Source organism: Prionailurus bengalensis, chromosome B3 (assembly GCF_016509475.1).
Source record: "Prionailurus bengalensis isolate Pbe53 chromosome B3, Fcat_Pben_1.1_paternal_pri, whole genome shotgun sequence".
Lineage (NCBI taxonomy): Eukaryota > Metazoa > Chordata > Mammalia > Carnivora > Felidae > Prionailurus > Prionailurus bengalensis.
In genome coordinates this window covers 119,823,992-119,836,572 of record NC_057355.1, presented here as the reverse complement: position 1 = coordinate 119,836,572, position 12,581 = coordinate 119,823,992, and the positions used below count along the sequence as shown (strand labels likewise).

Here is a 12,581-nt window from a genome sequence, read left to right as displayed (position 1 = left end):
TGAGCAGAAACCAAGAGTTAGATCCTCAACTGACTGAGCCTCCCAGGTGCCCCCTTATTATTTTTTTAATTTGTTTTTTTAACTTTTATTCATTTTTGAGAGACAGAGATAGAGCACAAGCTGAGGAGGGGCAGAGAGAGAGGGAAACACAGAATCCAAAGCAGGCTTCAGGCTCTGGGCTGTCAGCACAGACAGAGCCTGATGTGGGGCTCAAACCCACAAACCATGAAATCATGACCTGAGCTGAAGTTGGACGTTCAAACGACTGAGCCACCGAGGTGCCTCTTGATGCATTTGTAAATGGAGTTATTTTCTTAAATTCTCTTTCTGCTGCTTCATTATTAGTATGTAGAAATGCACACTAACGCGCATTAATATGATTTGTGTACATTGATTTTATATCCTATAACATTACTGAATTCATTTGTCAGTTCTAGCAGTTTTTGGTGGAGTCTTTAGGGTTTTCTATATGTAGTCTCATGTTATCTGCAAATCGTGAAAATTTTACTTCTTTACCAATTTGGATACCTTTTATTTATTTATTTTGTCTGATTGCCATGTCTAAGACTTCCAGTACTATGTTGAATAAAAGTGATAAGAGTAGATAGCCTTGTCGTGTTCCTGATCTTAGGAGAAAAGCTCTCTGTTTTTCCCCATTGAGTGTGGTGCTGTGGGTTTTTCATATAGGATTTTATTATGCTGAGGTATGTTCCCTCTAAACTTCTTACTTTGTTGCTCGTTTTTATCATGAATGGATATTATACTTTGTCAGATGCTTTTTCTGCATCTATTGAAATGATCACATGGTTTTTATCCTTTCTGATATTGATGTGATGTATCACGTTGATTGATTTGCAAATATTGAACCACCCTTGCATCCTGGGAATAAATCCCACTTGATTGTGGTAAATGATTTTTTTTTAATGTATTGTTGGATTTGGTTTGCTAGTATTTTGTTGAGGATTTTTGCACCATCAGAGATTTTGGCTTGTAGTTCTCTTTTTTTGTGGTATCTTTATCTGGTTTTGGTACCAGAGTAATGCTGGACTTATAGAATGAATTTGGAAGGTTTTTTCCTCTTCTATATTTTGGAATAGTTTGAAAAGAATAGGTATTAATTCTTCTTTAAATATTAGGTAGAATTCACCTGTGAAGCCATCTGATCTCAACTTTTGTTTGTTGGGAGTTTTTTGATTACTAATTCAGTTTCTTTGTTGGTATGTTTCTAGGAATTTATCCATTTCTTTGTGAAATTTGTAAACATATAATTTTTTATAATCTCTTATTGTTTGTATTTCTGTGATATCAATTGTTATTTCTCCTCTTTCGTTGTATTTTTGTTTATTTGAATTCTCTCTCTCTCTCTTTCTTATTTTTAATGAATCCGGATAGAAGTTTATCAATTTTGTTGATCTTTTCAAAGAACCAGCTCCTGGTTTCATAGATGTGGGTTTTTTTTTTTTCCCTATATCATTTATTTCTGCTCTAATGCTGTTTCCTTCCTTTTGCTGGTTTTGGGTTTTTGTTCTTTTTCTAGCTTGTTTAGGTGTAAGGTTAGGTTGCTTATTTAAGATTTTTCTTGCTTCTTGAGATAGGCCTGTATTGCTGTAAACTTCCCTCTTAGACCACTTTTGCTACATCCCAAAGATTAAAAAAAAATTTTTTTAATCTATCTTTATTTTGGAGAGAGAGAGAGAGAGAGAGAGAGAGAGAGAGAGCAAGCAGAGAAGGAATAGAGACAGAGGGAGACACAGAATCCAAAGCAGGCTCCAGGCTCCAAGCTGTCAGCACAGAGCCTGATGTAAGGCTTGAACTCATGAACAGTGAGATCATGACCTGAGCCAAAGTCGGTCACTTAACCAACTGAGTCACCCATGTGCCCCTATTACATCCCAAAGATTTTAGACTGTTAGGTTTTCATTTTCATTTGTCTCCATGTAATTTTTTATTTCTTTTTTGATTTTTTTCAATTTAAATTATTTTTTATTTGTTTTATTTTAGAGAGAGCACACACGAGCAGGGGAGAGGGGCAAAGGGAGAGAATCTTAAGCAGGCTCCACACTCAGCATGGAGTCCAACATGGGGCTCAATCCCACGACCCTGGGATCATGACCTGAGCCGAAATCAAGAGATGTTCAACCAACTGAGCCACCCAGGTGCCCCTCTTCTTTGATTTCTTGGTTGACTCATTTATTGTTTAGTAGCATCTCAGCATAAAGCTTTTGAGAAGACTCATGGAATTTTAAGTGTGAGATTTTTAAAGATCATCCATTTAAATTTCTTATTCAAGTAAAAAATTTAAGTAGAGAAGTTTTTTTAAACTCAGTATTTTTAGCATTATTGTGCATACTTATTTTGCATAAAACATGCAAACTCTAGGGGTGCCTGGGTGGCTCAGTTGGTTAAGCATCCGACTCTTAATTTCAGCTCAGGTCATGATCTCGTGGTTTGTGAGTTGAGTCTTGCATCGGGCTTTGTGCTGATAGTGCGGAGCCTGCTTGGAATTCTGCTTCCCTCTCTTTCTGCCCCTTTCCCACTTGCTCTCTCTCTCTCTCTCTCTCTCTCTCTCTCTCAAAATAAATAAAAAATCAACTTCAAAAAAATTATTGAAGGGGGGGTGCCTGGGTAGCTCAGTTGGTTAAGTGTCCAACTTTGGCTCAGGTCACGATCTCACAGCTTGTGAGTTTGAGCCTTGCGTCAGGCTCTGTGCTCACAGCTCAGAGCCTGGAGCCTGCTTCAGATTCTGTGTCTCCTCTCTCTCTGCTCCTCCCCTGCTCATGCTCTCTCTTTCTCTCAAAAATAAACATTAAAAAAAATTTTGGGGTGGCTCAATTGATTGAATGTCCGACTTTGGCTCAGGTCATGATCTCATGGTTCATAGGTTCGAACCCCACATCAGGTTCTGCGCCTGGAGACAGCTCAGAGCCTGGAACCTGCTTGCAATTCTGTATCTCCCTCCCTCTCTGCCCCTCCCCTGCTTGTGTGCTCTCTGTCTCTCAAAAAGGAATAAATAAACATTTAAAAAAATGTTTTAATAAAAAATTATTTTTAAAAACATGCAGACTAATAAGATTTAAATTATGTATGAAGAATATTTACAAGTAGGATCCCATTATAACAAAAATTACAACAAAAAACTATTCTATATTATCAGTGTGTAATTCAGAGCTCAAAATCCATTTTCCTTTGACTGTCATCACAGAGCATTTAAGTCCCTTGTCCAAGGACAAGCTGCCTAGCATGTTTGCATGAGAATCTGAATCCTGATTCCTTATTCATGTATTCATTTATATTCAGCATATGAGTGCTGAGCATTGGTGAGGTTACCAGGAACATGCTGCCTGGAGCAAAAAATGACAGTCCGTGCCGTGATGGAACTTACATTCTGGTTGCAAGGAGACAGAAAGTAAACAACTAAACAACTCACTACAAAGTATGTCAGGTGCTGTAGATGCTATGGAGAAAGAAAAGCAAGGGAAGGCAGCTAGGGAATGCTGGTAGTCATGTGGAGGGATGCTATTTTTAATAGGGCGGTCAGGGAAGACTGTTGATAAGATGCATTTGATCAGAGACCTGAGAAGAGTAAAGAAGCAAGCTATACAAGACATTTGTAGAAGAATATTCCAAGCTGAAGCAATAGCAGGTGAAAAGCCTAAATCAGGGAAAATGCTTGGTATATTCAAGGAACAGCATCCAGGAGGTCAATGTAGCTGGAAGGGAGTGAGTGATGGAAGTAGGAGATGAGATCAGAGAGGTGTGAGGGGTTTATTATGTAGGGCCTTAAAGGCAAGTGTAAGAACTTTCACTTTTTCTCCAAGAAGTAAGTCATTGGAGGGTCTTGAGAGGCAGCATCTGACATCTGTTTTAAAAGCACACTGTGGCTGTTGTGTTGAGAATAAACTGTGAACAGGGGAGAAGAGTGGAGAGGACAAGAGCAGAAACTCTCTGTGTTTATTACTGTTTGCTTATCTATCTTCTCTTTAAAAACTTGTTTATAGATCACTGGGTTTTCCTGGATGAAACAGGGTCCAGAGGTCACCACATGAAGTGTTTCATCCTATCAGGAATTAAAACAGCCAGTAGACCAGAGTTCCTTCTATTCCTGTTTGGAAGTCTCCCTCTGCCTCATGATAATCATATAAAAAAAAATAAGACATAACACCCATATAATTGACCTCTATTTGTGGAGAGTCAAGAGTGTGTGAGAGATATTAATTCCCATTTCCTAAAATAGGATAAATAAGTCTAGACCTGGGGTCTCTGGACTCTTGAGGCCTCAGCCATGTGCCAGAATCTAACAGGGGCTGAGAGCAGAGTACTCCAGCCCGTGGACATGAGTCCTCTTTACCCGCAAGGGCAAAGACCTGGCAGAATTTGATGGGAGAGCAGAAGAAATGTTTCTGTAGCCTCAGGAGCTGCCCAGGCCCAACTCTTCTCTACCATCTGTTTATCTTGTCATCTAAGAAATGAAGTGGGAAAAGGTCCTCTTAGCCTCCAGTGTGCCCAGGCAAAATTAATAAAGTGTTTTTTTTTAAAAATTACAGGATCCTAATTTGAGCTGAAAGAGTCAAATGTGTGCCCTTTCTTAGGTCCAGTTCACCTATAAATGTAGACAGCGGTTGAGATTTATTTATTTTTTAAAAAATTTTATGTTTATTTTTGAGAGAGAGCATGAACAGGGGAGGGGCAGAGAGAGAGGGAGACAGAGGATCCAAGCAGGCTCTGTGCTGTCAATACAGAGCCCAATGTGAGGCTCAAACTCACAAACCTTAAGATCCTGACCTGAGCTGAAGTCAGACACTTAACCCACTGAGCCACCCAGGTTCCCCTGGTTGAGATTTACTTTAAAGTCAGAGTAATCCCTGTGTTTTTGTTTTTACAAGAAACCGACAATGGTTTGTGTAGTTCCCTTCTCTGGTTTTTTAGACAAAAGGAATGAGTTCTGCTAGGGGTGCCTGGGTGGTTTAGTCTGTTAAGCGTCCAACTTCGGCTCAGCTCATGATCTCAGGGGTTGTGAGTTCGAGCCCCACATTGGGCTTTCTGCTGTCAGCACAGAGCCGATCTCAGAGTCCGCTTTGGATCCTCTGTGCCCCTTTCTCTGCCCCTCCTCTGCTCATTCTCTCTCTCTCTCTCTCTCTCTCTCTCTCTCTCTCTTTCTAAATAAATAAATTAAATAAATAAATAAATAAATAAATAAATAAATAAATAGAAATGTGTTCTAAAATTTTATTTAGGGAAATGAAGAGTGTAGTTTTCTAAACCTTATACGATATACCCAAAGTATGGAAATCTTTATTGCCTTAGGGAATCCAGGTTTTTTCCCTTTTTCTTTAGGTAAGAGAAATCTTCAAGAAGTCACCTTTCCTGGTACCAAATGACAGTGTTAGCATCATGGATGGATCTTATGAAGGTGGGAGAGGTGTTAGTACATGTTCTGGGGGGAGTGGGCCAGGGTTACTAAATATTTTGATTAAAGGAACTGGGAACAGAGGTGGAGGTGCTGAAGTAAAATGAACTAAATGAGGAGAAACACACAAGGAGGGATGGGATAACAGGAAATTGAAGGACAGGGAGAAGGAATACGTGTTTTAGACACAAAATTTAGAGAAAAAAAAAAACTGGGGTCGAGGAAGATTAGGGAAAAATGCTCTTGAGATGTAATCCTTGTTTTTCTCTGTCTTTCAGGTATATTAGCTTGGGTTACTGTGAATTTTCTGACAGGTAATACATTCTCAAGTTTATTCTAAGATATTAACTGGGTTTCACATGAGGGTCCGAGCAAAAAAAATCCCATTTTGCTTGTATTGTGCTTTAAAAAAAAAAAGGAAGGAAAGAAACTATAAGAAGTTACTGTTTATACCTGTCTTCAAGGCCTCAGCTACAGCAAGAATCCTTCTAGGTTAGCATTCACCTATACCCTTCGGGACCAGGGAGCAGTGGAATACTTATGAAACACCTGCAATATACAAGAGCAGGACAGAGATTGCAGACAGAGGAGTGTTGAGCTGCCGGGAAGCAGAAGATATTCAGAGCTGGCTATCATTCACAGGTCAGCTGCATGGCCAGAGCCGGGAAACTGTGGGGACCCTGGACCTCGGGGGGGCCTCCACCCAAATCACATTCCTACCCCAGTTTAAGGTGAGTCATTTATATGAAGGCCTGGTTAGCAACCCACTTGGCAGGCATATCGTGGTGCCAAGAAAGTGGTACCCCATTTTAGGACAGCAGCTCTACCACAAATAGTCTGAGTGGAGTCAGTTAATAACTGGATGTACTTCCCCTTGCTCCCTCATTGTTCAGAGTCCCTTTGATTCCTCCATCCCTTTGAGATTAGCAGCTTAGTCTGTGTTTCTTTTCTGATTTCTTGGGGGAGGGACAGGGATGGTGGTGGTAACACCTCCAAACGCTTGCAGATCCTGAATAGTCTTTTTGCTTTTTCTGATTTGCAGAAGACCCTGGAACAAACCCCTAGGGGCTACCTCACTTCATTTGAGATGTTTAACAGCACTTATAAGCTCTATACACATAGGTGAGGAGGGGGACATGGAGGAATAATATTTCATGTTGTATGATTCTCCTAACTTTCCAAAGCATTTTCACATCTGTTACTGCATCTGACCAGCCTCACAAAGTTTTTGCCAATCCGCAAAGGTCTAATAACTGAAACCATAGCTCAAGGACCCAAGAGATTTCTCCATTCTTGGCCTCAGAAGTGTATAACTTAAAGAGTTAAAAGTTTTCTGTAGAGAGAACACTTGGAGAAACTTCAGCCAAAGCTCTGTACCAATTCCTTTGAGTTTGCTTTCAGATGTTCTAAATCTGGCCGTGGATTTGATCACATTGGGGCTGGAAGCTAAGATAATGAGAGCTTTTCTGGGGATGGTTCCCAAGGTCGGACTGTACGAAGTGTCACTATCTCTGGCCTTTAAATCATAGGCATGGAAAGTTCTGGATGGCCTTGATCTAAACTGCAGAAATTACCACTTGTCCACACAAGATGAAGAGGTTGCAGAGAACGAGGTTTTCCTCCCTCAGAGGGAGACACAGAAACCATGCTACTTTGGAAAGAGGTAGCTTTAGGTTGGAGAGCTTCAGGACCAACATGAAATTAGTCAATCCTATATTTTACAGTTACTTGGGATTTGGATTAAAAGCTGCAAGACTAGCAACCCTGGGAGCCCTGGAAACAGAAGGTTCGTCTGGGTACCTGTGCTGGTTGGGGTATGGTGAGAGTGACATCAGTATTCAGCTTGCCTTTCCCCTTTCTTGACAGTGATTCTGTGGAGGAAAGCTTTACGCCAAATTAGGAAGCATGTGTTGTATACTGGACCTGATAATAGCAAATTCCTTTTCTACTTTATGTTGTGTTCAGTAGTTTTGGTATATATTATTAGCCATTTCTGGAATGAAGGCTATATATATAGGGGGAACAGCCTGTGACCAGAAGGCTGAAGTGTGCAGAAATTCAAGGTTTGAAGAGTGAATTTGGCAGAAGCTTTTTCAATCCCTTAGTTTTACGTGGGGGGTGCAGGAAGCAGTCCACTTGCAAGAAGCACCCACTGCAAGGGTGCAGTCCACTTGCAAGATGGAGTAACTGAACAACTTTATTCACCTCTTTCAACGTGGTTGAACATTTAAGATCTCAGCTTTTGGGGTCAGGTAGAACTGGCTTCAGCCAGCTTTTTGATTTTGGGCAAGTTAGCTAACCTTTCTGTGCCTCTTTCCTCCCTTTATCTGAGATTTTGCATTTAATGTACTTTCTATGGTGCCTGCCTGGCTCGCAGTAAACTATTACTGTGAGAAAAGTAGAAGCGTATTTTTTACCTTTTTAAAATTTTTTTTTTAAAAATTCTTTTTTTAATGTTTATTTATTTGGGGGGGGAGGGGCAGAGAGAGAGGGAGACATAGAATCCGAAGCAGGCTCCAGGCTCTGAGCTGTCAGTATAGAGCCCGACACAAGGCTCGAACCCACAAACCATGAGATCATGACCTGAGATGAAGTCAGAGCTTAACTGACTGAGCCACCCAGGTGCCCCTACCTTTTTTTTTTTTTTTAGAAAGGAGGGAACATATTCCATTGTAGGTTTTGGGTTTCTTTGAGATGTGATAAAAACCATGAACCTTTCTGCCAAATACACATATGCACAAAAATTTATAGTTTCAGGAGGTTCACGAACCCCACAAAGCCCATCTATGAACCCTGAGTTAAGAATTCCTGTCATAGGACCCAGTCATGGAACTACCCACGTTGGTAATTCCTTTCAACCTTACTGTCTTCTTGCATTTGTGTGTGCATGTGTCTTTCACACATTCTATCTCTCTGTCTCTTTCTCTCCCACACATACACACACCCTTGCTTCTTACTTCATGGTCTGGCTTCTTTCAGGGATTGATGGACACACTTTCCGAAGTGCCTGTCTACCAAGATGGTTGGAAGCAGAGTGGATCTTTGGGGGCGTGAAATACCATTATGGTGGCAACAAAGAAGGCAAGTGATGTTTTTTCACTGGTTGAAATTACCTTTACAGTAGAAGTCTGGAAAAGTCCCACAGGAGATGTTTTTCAGAACTTAAGAGAAGCTTGTCTTTTGCAGGGACTCATTCCAAATAGATCTTGGTATGCCTTTAAGGAATAGTATGAAGTGACAGTGAACAAGGCACTGTCTCTCTGTCCTTCTCTTTCCCTGCCCAAGTGTTGTAGACCCATTAGAAGCCTGTTCTTAACCTAGGTCTGATGCCCTCAGCAAGGAGGAACACTATTTCAAATTCAGTTAATGTTTAGCTTTTTATTTTATTTTTTTACTTAAAAAAATTTTTTTTAAACATTTATTTATTTTTGAGACAGAGAGCATGAACAGGGGAGGGTCAGAGAAAGAGGGAGACACAATCTGAAACAGGCTCCAGGCTCTGAGCTATCAGCACAGAGCCCGACGTGGGGCTCGAACCCACGGACCGCAAGATCATGACCTGAGCCAAAGTTGGACGCTTAACCGACTAAGCCACCCAGGAGCCCCTTTTTTTTTTTACTTTTTTAAAGTTTATTTTTTAAGTGTATTTATTTTGAGAGAGACAGAAACAGCATGAGCATGAGAGGGGCAGAGAAAGACGGAGAGAAAGAGAATCTCAAGCAGGCTCAACACTGTTAGCACAGGACCTGATGCAGGGATTGATCTCATGGTCTGAGCCAAAATCAAGAGTCAACCTCCTAGCCAACTGAGCCAGCCAGGCGCCCCATTGTTTAGCTTTTTAAATAATATTATATACATTTAAAACTGAGACCATGAGAAAAAGAATTCATCTCAGGTATTATAAAAAGCAGAGACCTTAAAGTCAAGATAAAAAACTCAATTTTTCCAGTGAAGGAAGCAGGTGAGCCTTCTGGATGCTCCTCATGAATACCATGGCATGTAAGGCTAGGCAGTAGCTTCAGGTTAGGTATGGCTATTTTGGTGAACACGGGTTAGGGAGGGGAGCTGCCATGGGGAAGCAGGTACCTTTCCTCCAGAGTGACAGGACTGTGGAAGTTTGCTCAGCTTTGTAAGCCCTTTGTCCTCAGCCCCAGCATCTGCTTTCATTGATCCTCCTGCTGTTCCTTTGTTGGCTCCAGAGAGCTCTTATTTTTCTCACATTGTGCCTGTACACTCTTGCCCTGGCAGGGGAAATGGGCTTTGAGCCCTGCTACACTGAAGTGCTGAGGGTGGTCCAAGGAAAACTTCACCAGCCAGATGAGGTCCAGAGAAGTTCCTTCTATGCTTTCTCTTACTATTACGATCGTGCTGTTGACACAGACATGATTGGTAAGTTTACTCCAGGTATCAGTCTAGGGAGGAAGCTGGGCAAACCTGTGGTGGGGAAGGGAAAGGGAGAAAAGGAGAATTTTAAATGCTTCATCATGAGTGATCACCTTACTTCTTCTCCATTGCTGGCTATTGAATGACCTTAGTCACTGCAATGGAAGGATAAATATGATTTAGAATCTTTTGGAGCTAGAAAGTGGCCTAAGCAAATACATATGAAATCTTTTTTTTTTTTTTTTACATTTTTATTGAGGTATAATCAACATAAAATGTGAATATTTAAAGTGTATAATTTATTGTTTTGACATATGTGTATACCCATTAAGCCATCAACAAATTCAAAATAATATATCTATTACCCCAAAAAGTTTTCTCCTCCCCCTTTATAACTTTTATTTTCTTATCACAATAGTACTGCTTTTTGTTGGTTCTGTGAATGAATGTATGTATGTGATCTGTCATGGCCTGAGATATGAGTTAATTTCCTATTTTCTGGGTTTTTTTAATAGGTCATTTTTTATTGTGTTTAAATATACATAGAATAATTATAAATGAATTAGACCACATAGATTGTGTTGTATGGATATGTCATGTTTGTTTATCCCATCTTGTAATGTTGGAAATTTTACTTCTAGTAAAAATTTACTTTAGTTTTTCATTATTATAAATTTCACTAGGATGAATTTCCTTATGTTTCCTTGAAGGCTTTTTGACATCAGCTACTGTTTCATTTTAGATTATGAAACAGGGGGTGTTTTAAAAGTTGAAGATTTTGAAAGAAAAGCAAGGGAAGGTAAGTGCCAGTGGGAACCCTTGAAGGCGAGTCCACGAGGCTGTGCCTGCCAACTCTAATGACCTTAAAGTGACCCAAAGCACCACAGTCAGCAGAAAGCTGCTCAAAAGGCTGGTTTCATGTTTTTGCCAGGAGTTAAAAGCATCAAGTGGCATAGAAAACCATGGGAATACAAGAAGCTTTGGGGAAATGATGAAAACCTTTTCTTTATATTTCTTCCTTTCTTCCTTTTTTCCCCCTATTATTGAAGTATAATTGACATACAATTTTATATCAGTTTTAGGTGTACAACATACAGATTCAACAATTCTGTACATTACCCAGTGCTCACCACGATAATATAGTCATGATCTGTCTCCGTACAACATTATTACAGTACTATTGAGTGTATTCCCTGTGGTGTAATTTTCATCTCTGTGACTTATTTATTTTACGGCTAGAATTTTGTACCTCTTAATCTCCTTCATCTATTTTGCCCATTCCCCCACCCGTCTCCCCTCTGGCAACAACCAGTTCTGTCTATTTAAGAGTTCAGTTTTTTCTTTATTTGTTCATTTGTCTTGGGTTGTTTTGAATTCTACATATAAGTGAAATCATGTAAGTGAAATCATATCTGTGTGACTTAGCATAATACCCTCTAGGTCTGTTCATGTTGTCCCAAGTGGCAAGATATTCTTTTTTTATGGCTGAGTAATATTCCATTGGTGTGTGAGCACGCACACACCACCTCTTCTTTATCCATTCATCTACCAGTGGACACTTGGGCTGCTTCCATAAGTTGGCTGTTGTAAATAATGCTACAGTATATACAGGGGTGCTTATATCTTTTTGAATTAGTGTTTTCATTTTCTTTGGGTAAATAAGCAGTAAAAGAATTACTAGATCATATGGTATTTCTATTTTTAATTTTTTGAGGAACCTCCATACTATTATCCACAGTAGCACTGCCAGTTTACATCCCTACCAACAGTACATGAGGGTTCCCTTCTCTCTGCATCCTTGCTAACACTTCTTATTCTTTTTTGATATTAGCCATTCTGATTGGTGTGAAGTGATACCTCATTATGGTTTTGATACGCATTTCCCTGGTGATGAGTTATGTTGAGCATCTTTTCTTTTTTCTTTTCAAATTTTAATTTAAACTCTAGTTAATTAACATACAGTGCAATATTGGTTTCAGGAGTAGAATTCAGTGATTCATCACTTACATACAACACCCCGTCCTCATCGTAATAAGTGCCCTCCTTAGTATCCATCACCCATCTAGCCCATCCCCCACCCACCTCCCTCCATCAACCCTCTGACCCATAAAAGTCTCTTATGGTTTGTTTCCCTCTCTCTTTTTTTTACCCTCTCCCATATGTTCATCTGTTGTGTTTCTTAAGTTCCACATATAAGTGAAATCCTATGATATTTGTCTTTTTCTGACTGACTTACTTAGCGTAATACTCTGTAGCTCCATCCATGTCATTATAAATGGCAAGATTTCATTCTTTTTGATGGCTGAGTAATACTCTATTATATAGATGTGTGAGATATATATATATATATATCTCACACATATATATCACATCATCTTTATCCACTCATAGGTCAGTGGACATTTGGGCTGTTTCCATAATTTGGGTATTGTAGATAATGCTGCTATAAGATTGGGGTGCATGTATCCCTTCGAATTAGTATTTTTGTATTCTTTGGGTAAATACCTAGGAGTACAACTGCTGGATCATAAGGTAGTTCTATTTTTAACCTTTTGAGGAACCTCTATACTGTTGTCCAGAGTGGCTGCACCAGTTTGCATTCCCACCCTTCCTCTGCATCCTTGCCAACAGTTGTTATTTCTTGTGTTGTTAATTTTAGCCATTCTGACAGGTGTGAGTTATCTCATCATGGTTTTGATTTGTATTTCACTGATGGACGATGTTGAGCATCTTTTCATGTGTCTGTCAGCCATCTGGATGTCTTCTTTGGGAAAATGTCTATTCATGTCTT

At 39.8% G+C, this 12,581-nt stretch overlaps 1 protein-coding gene across 24 annotated transcripts in view; it reads left to right on the top strand.

The window, feature by feature from the left end:
* The window catches only part of ENTPD5 (ectonucleoside triphosphate diphosphohydrolase 5 (inactive)), a 49,086-nt gene that overhangs the window by 28,033 nt on the left and 8,472 nt on the right, over positions 1-12,581 (top strand). For 15 of the 24 annotated variants that reach the window (XM_043556588.1, XM_043556581.1, XM_043556602.1 and 12 more), the window contains 8 exons: positions 5,335-5,410; positions 5,686-5,721; positions 6,050-6,138; positions 6,450-6,529; positions 7,132-7,226; positions 8,387-8,488; positions 9,656-9,796; positions 10,533-10,589. In XM_043556588.1, the coding sequence (XP_043412523.1) occupies positions 5,335-5,410; positions 5,686-5,721; positions 6,050-6,138; positions 6,450-6,529; positions 7,132-7,226; positions 8,387-8,488; positions 9,656-9,796; positions 10,533-10,589 (676 nt within the window). The remainder of the gene's footprint in view (positions 1-5,334; positions 5,411-5,685; positions 5,722-6,049; positions 6,139-6,449; positions 6,530-7,131; positions 7,227-8,386; positions 8,489-9,655; positions 9,797-10,532; positions 10,590-12,581) is intronic. The other 9 variants (XM_043556595.1, XM_043556599.1, XM_043556600.1 and 6 more) reach the window with 2 other exon arrangements.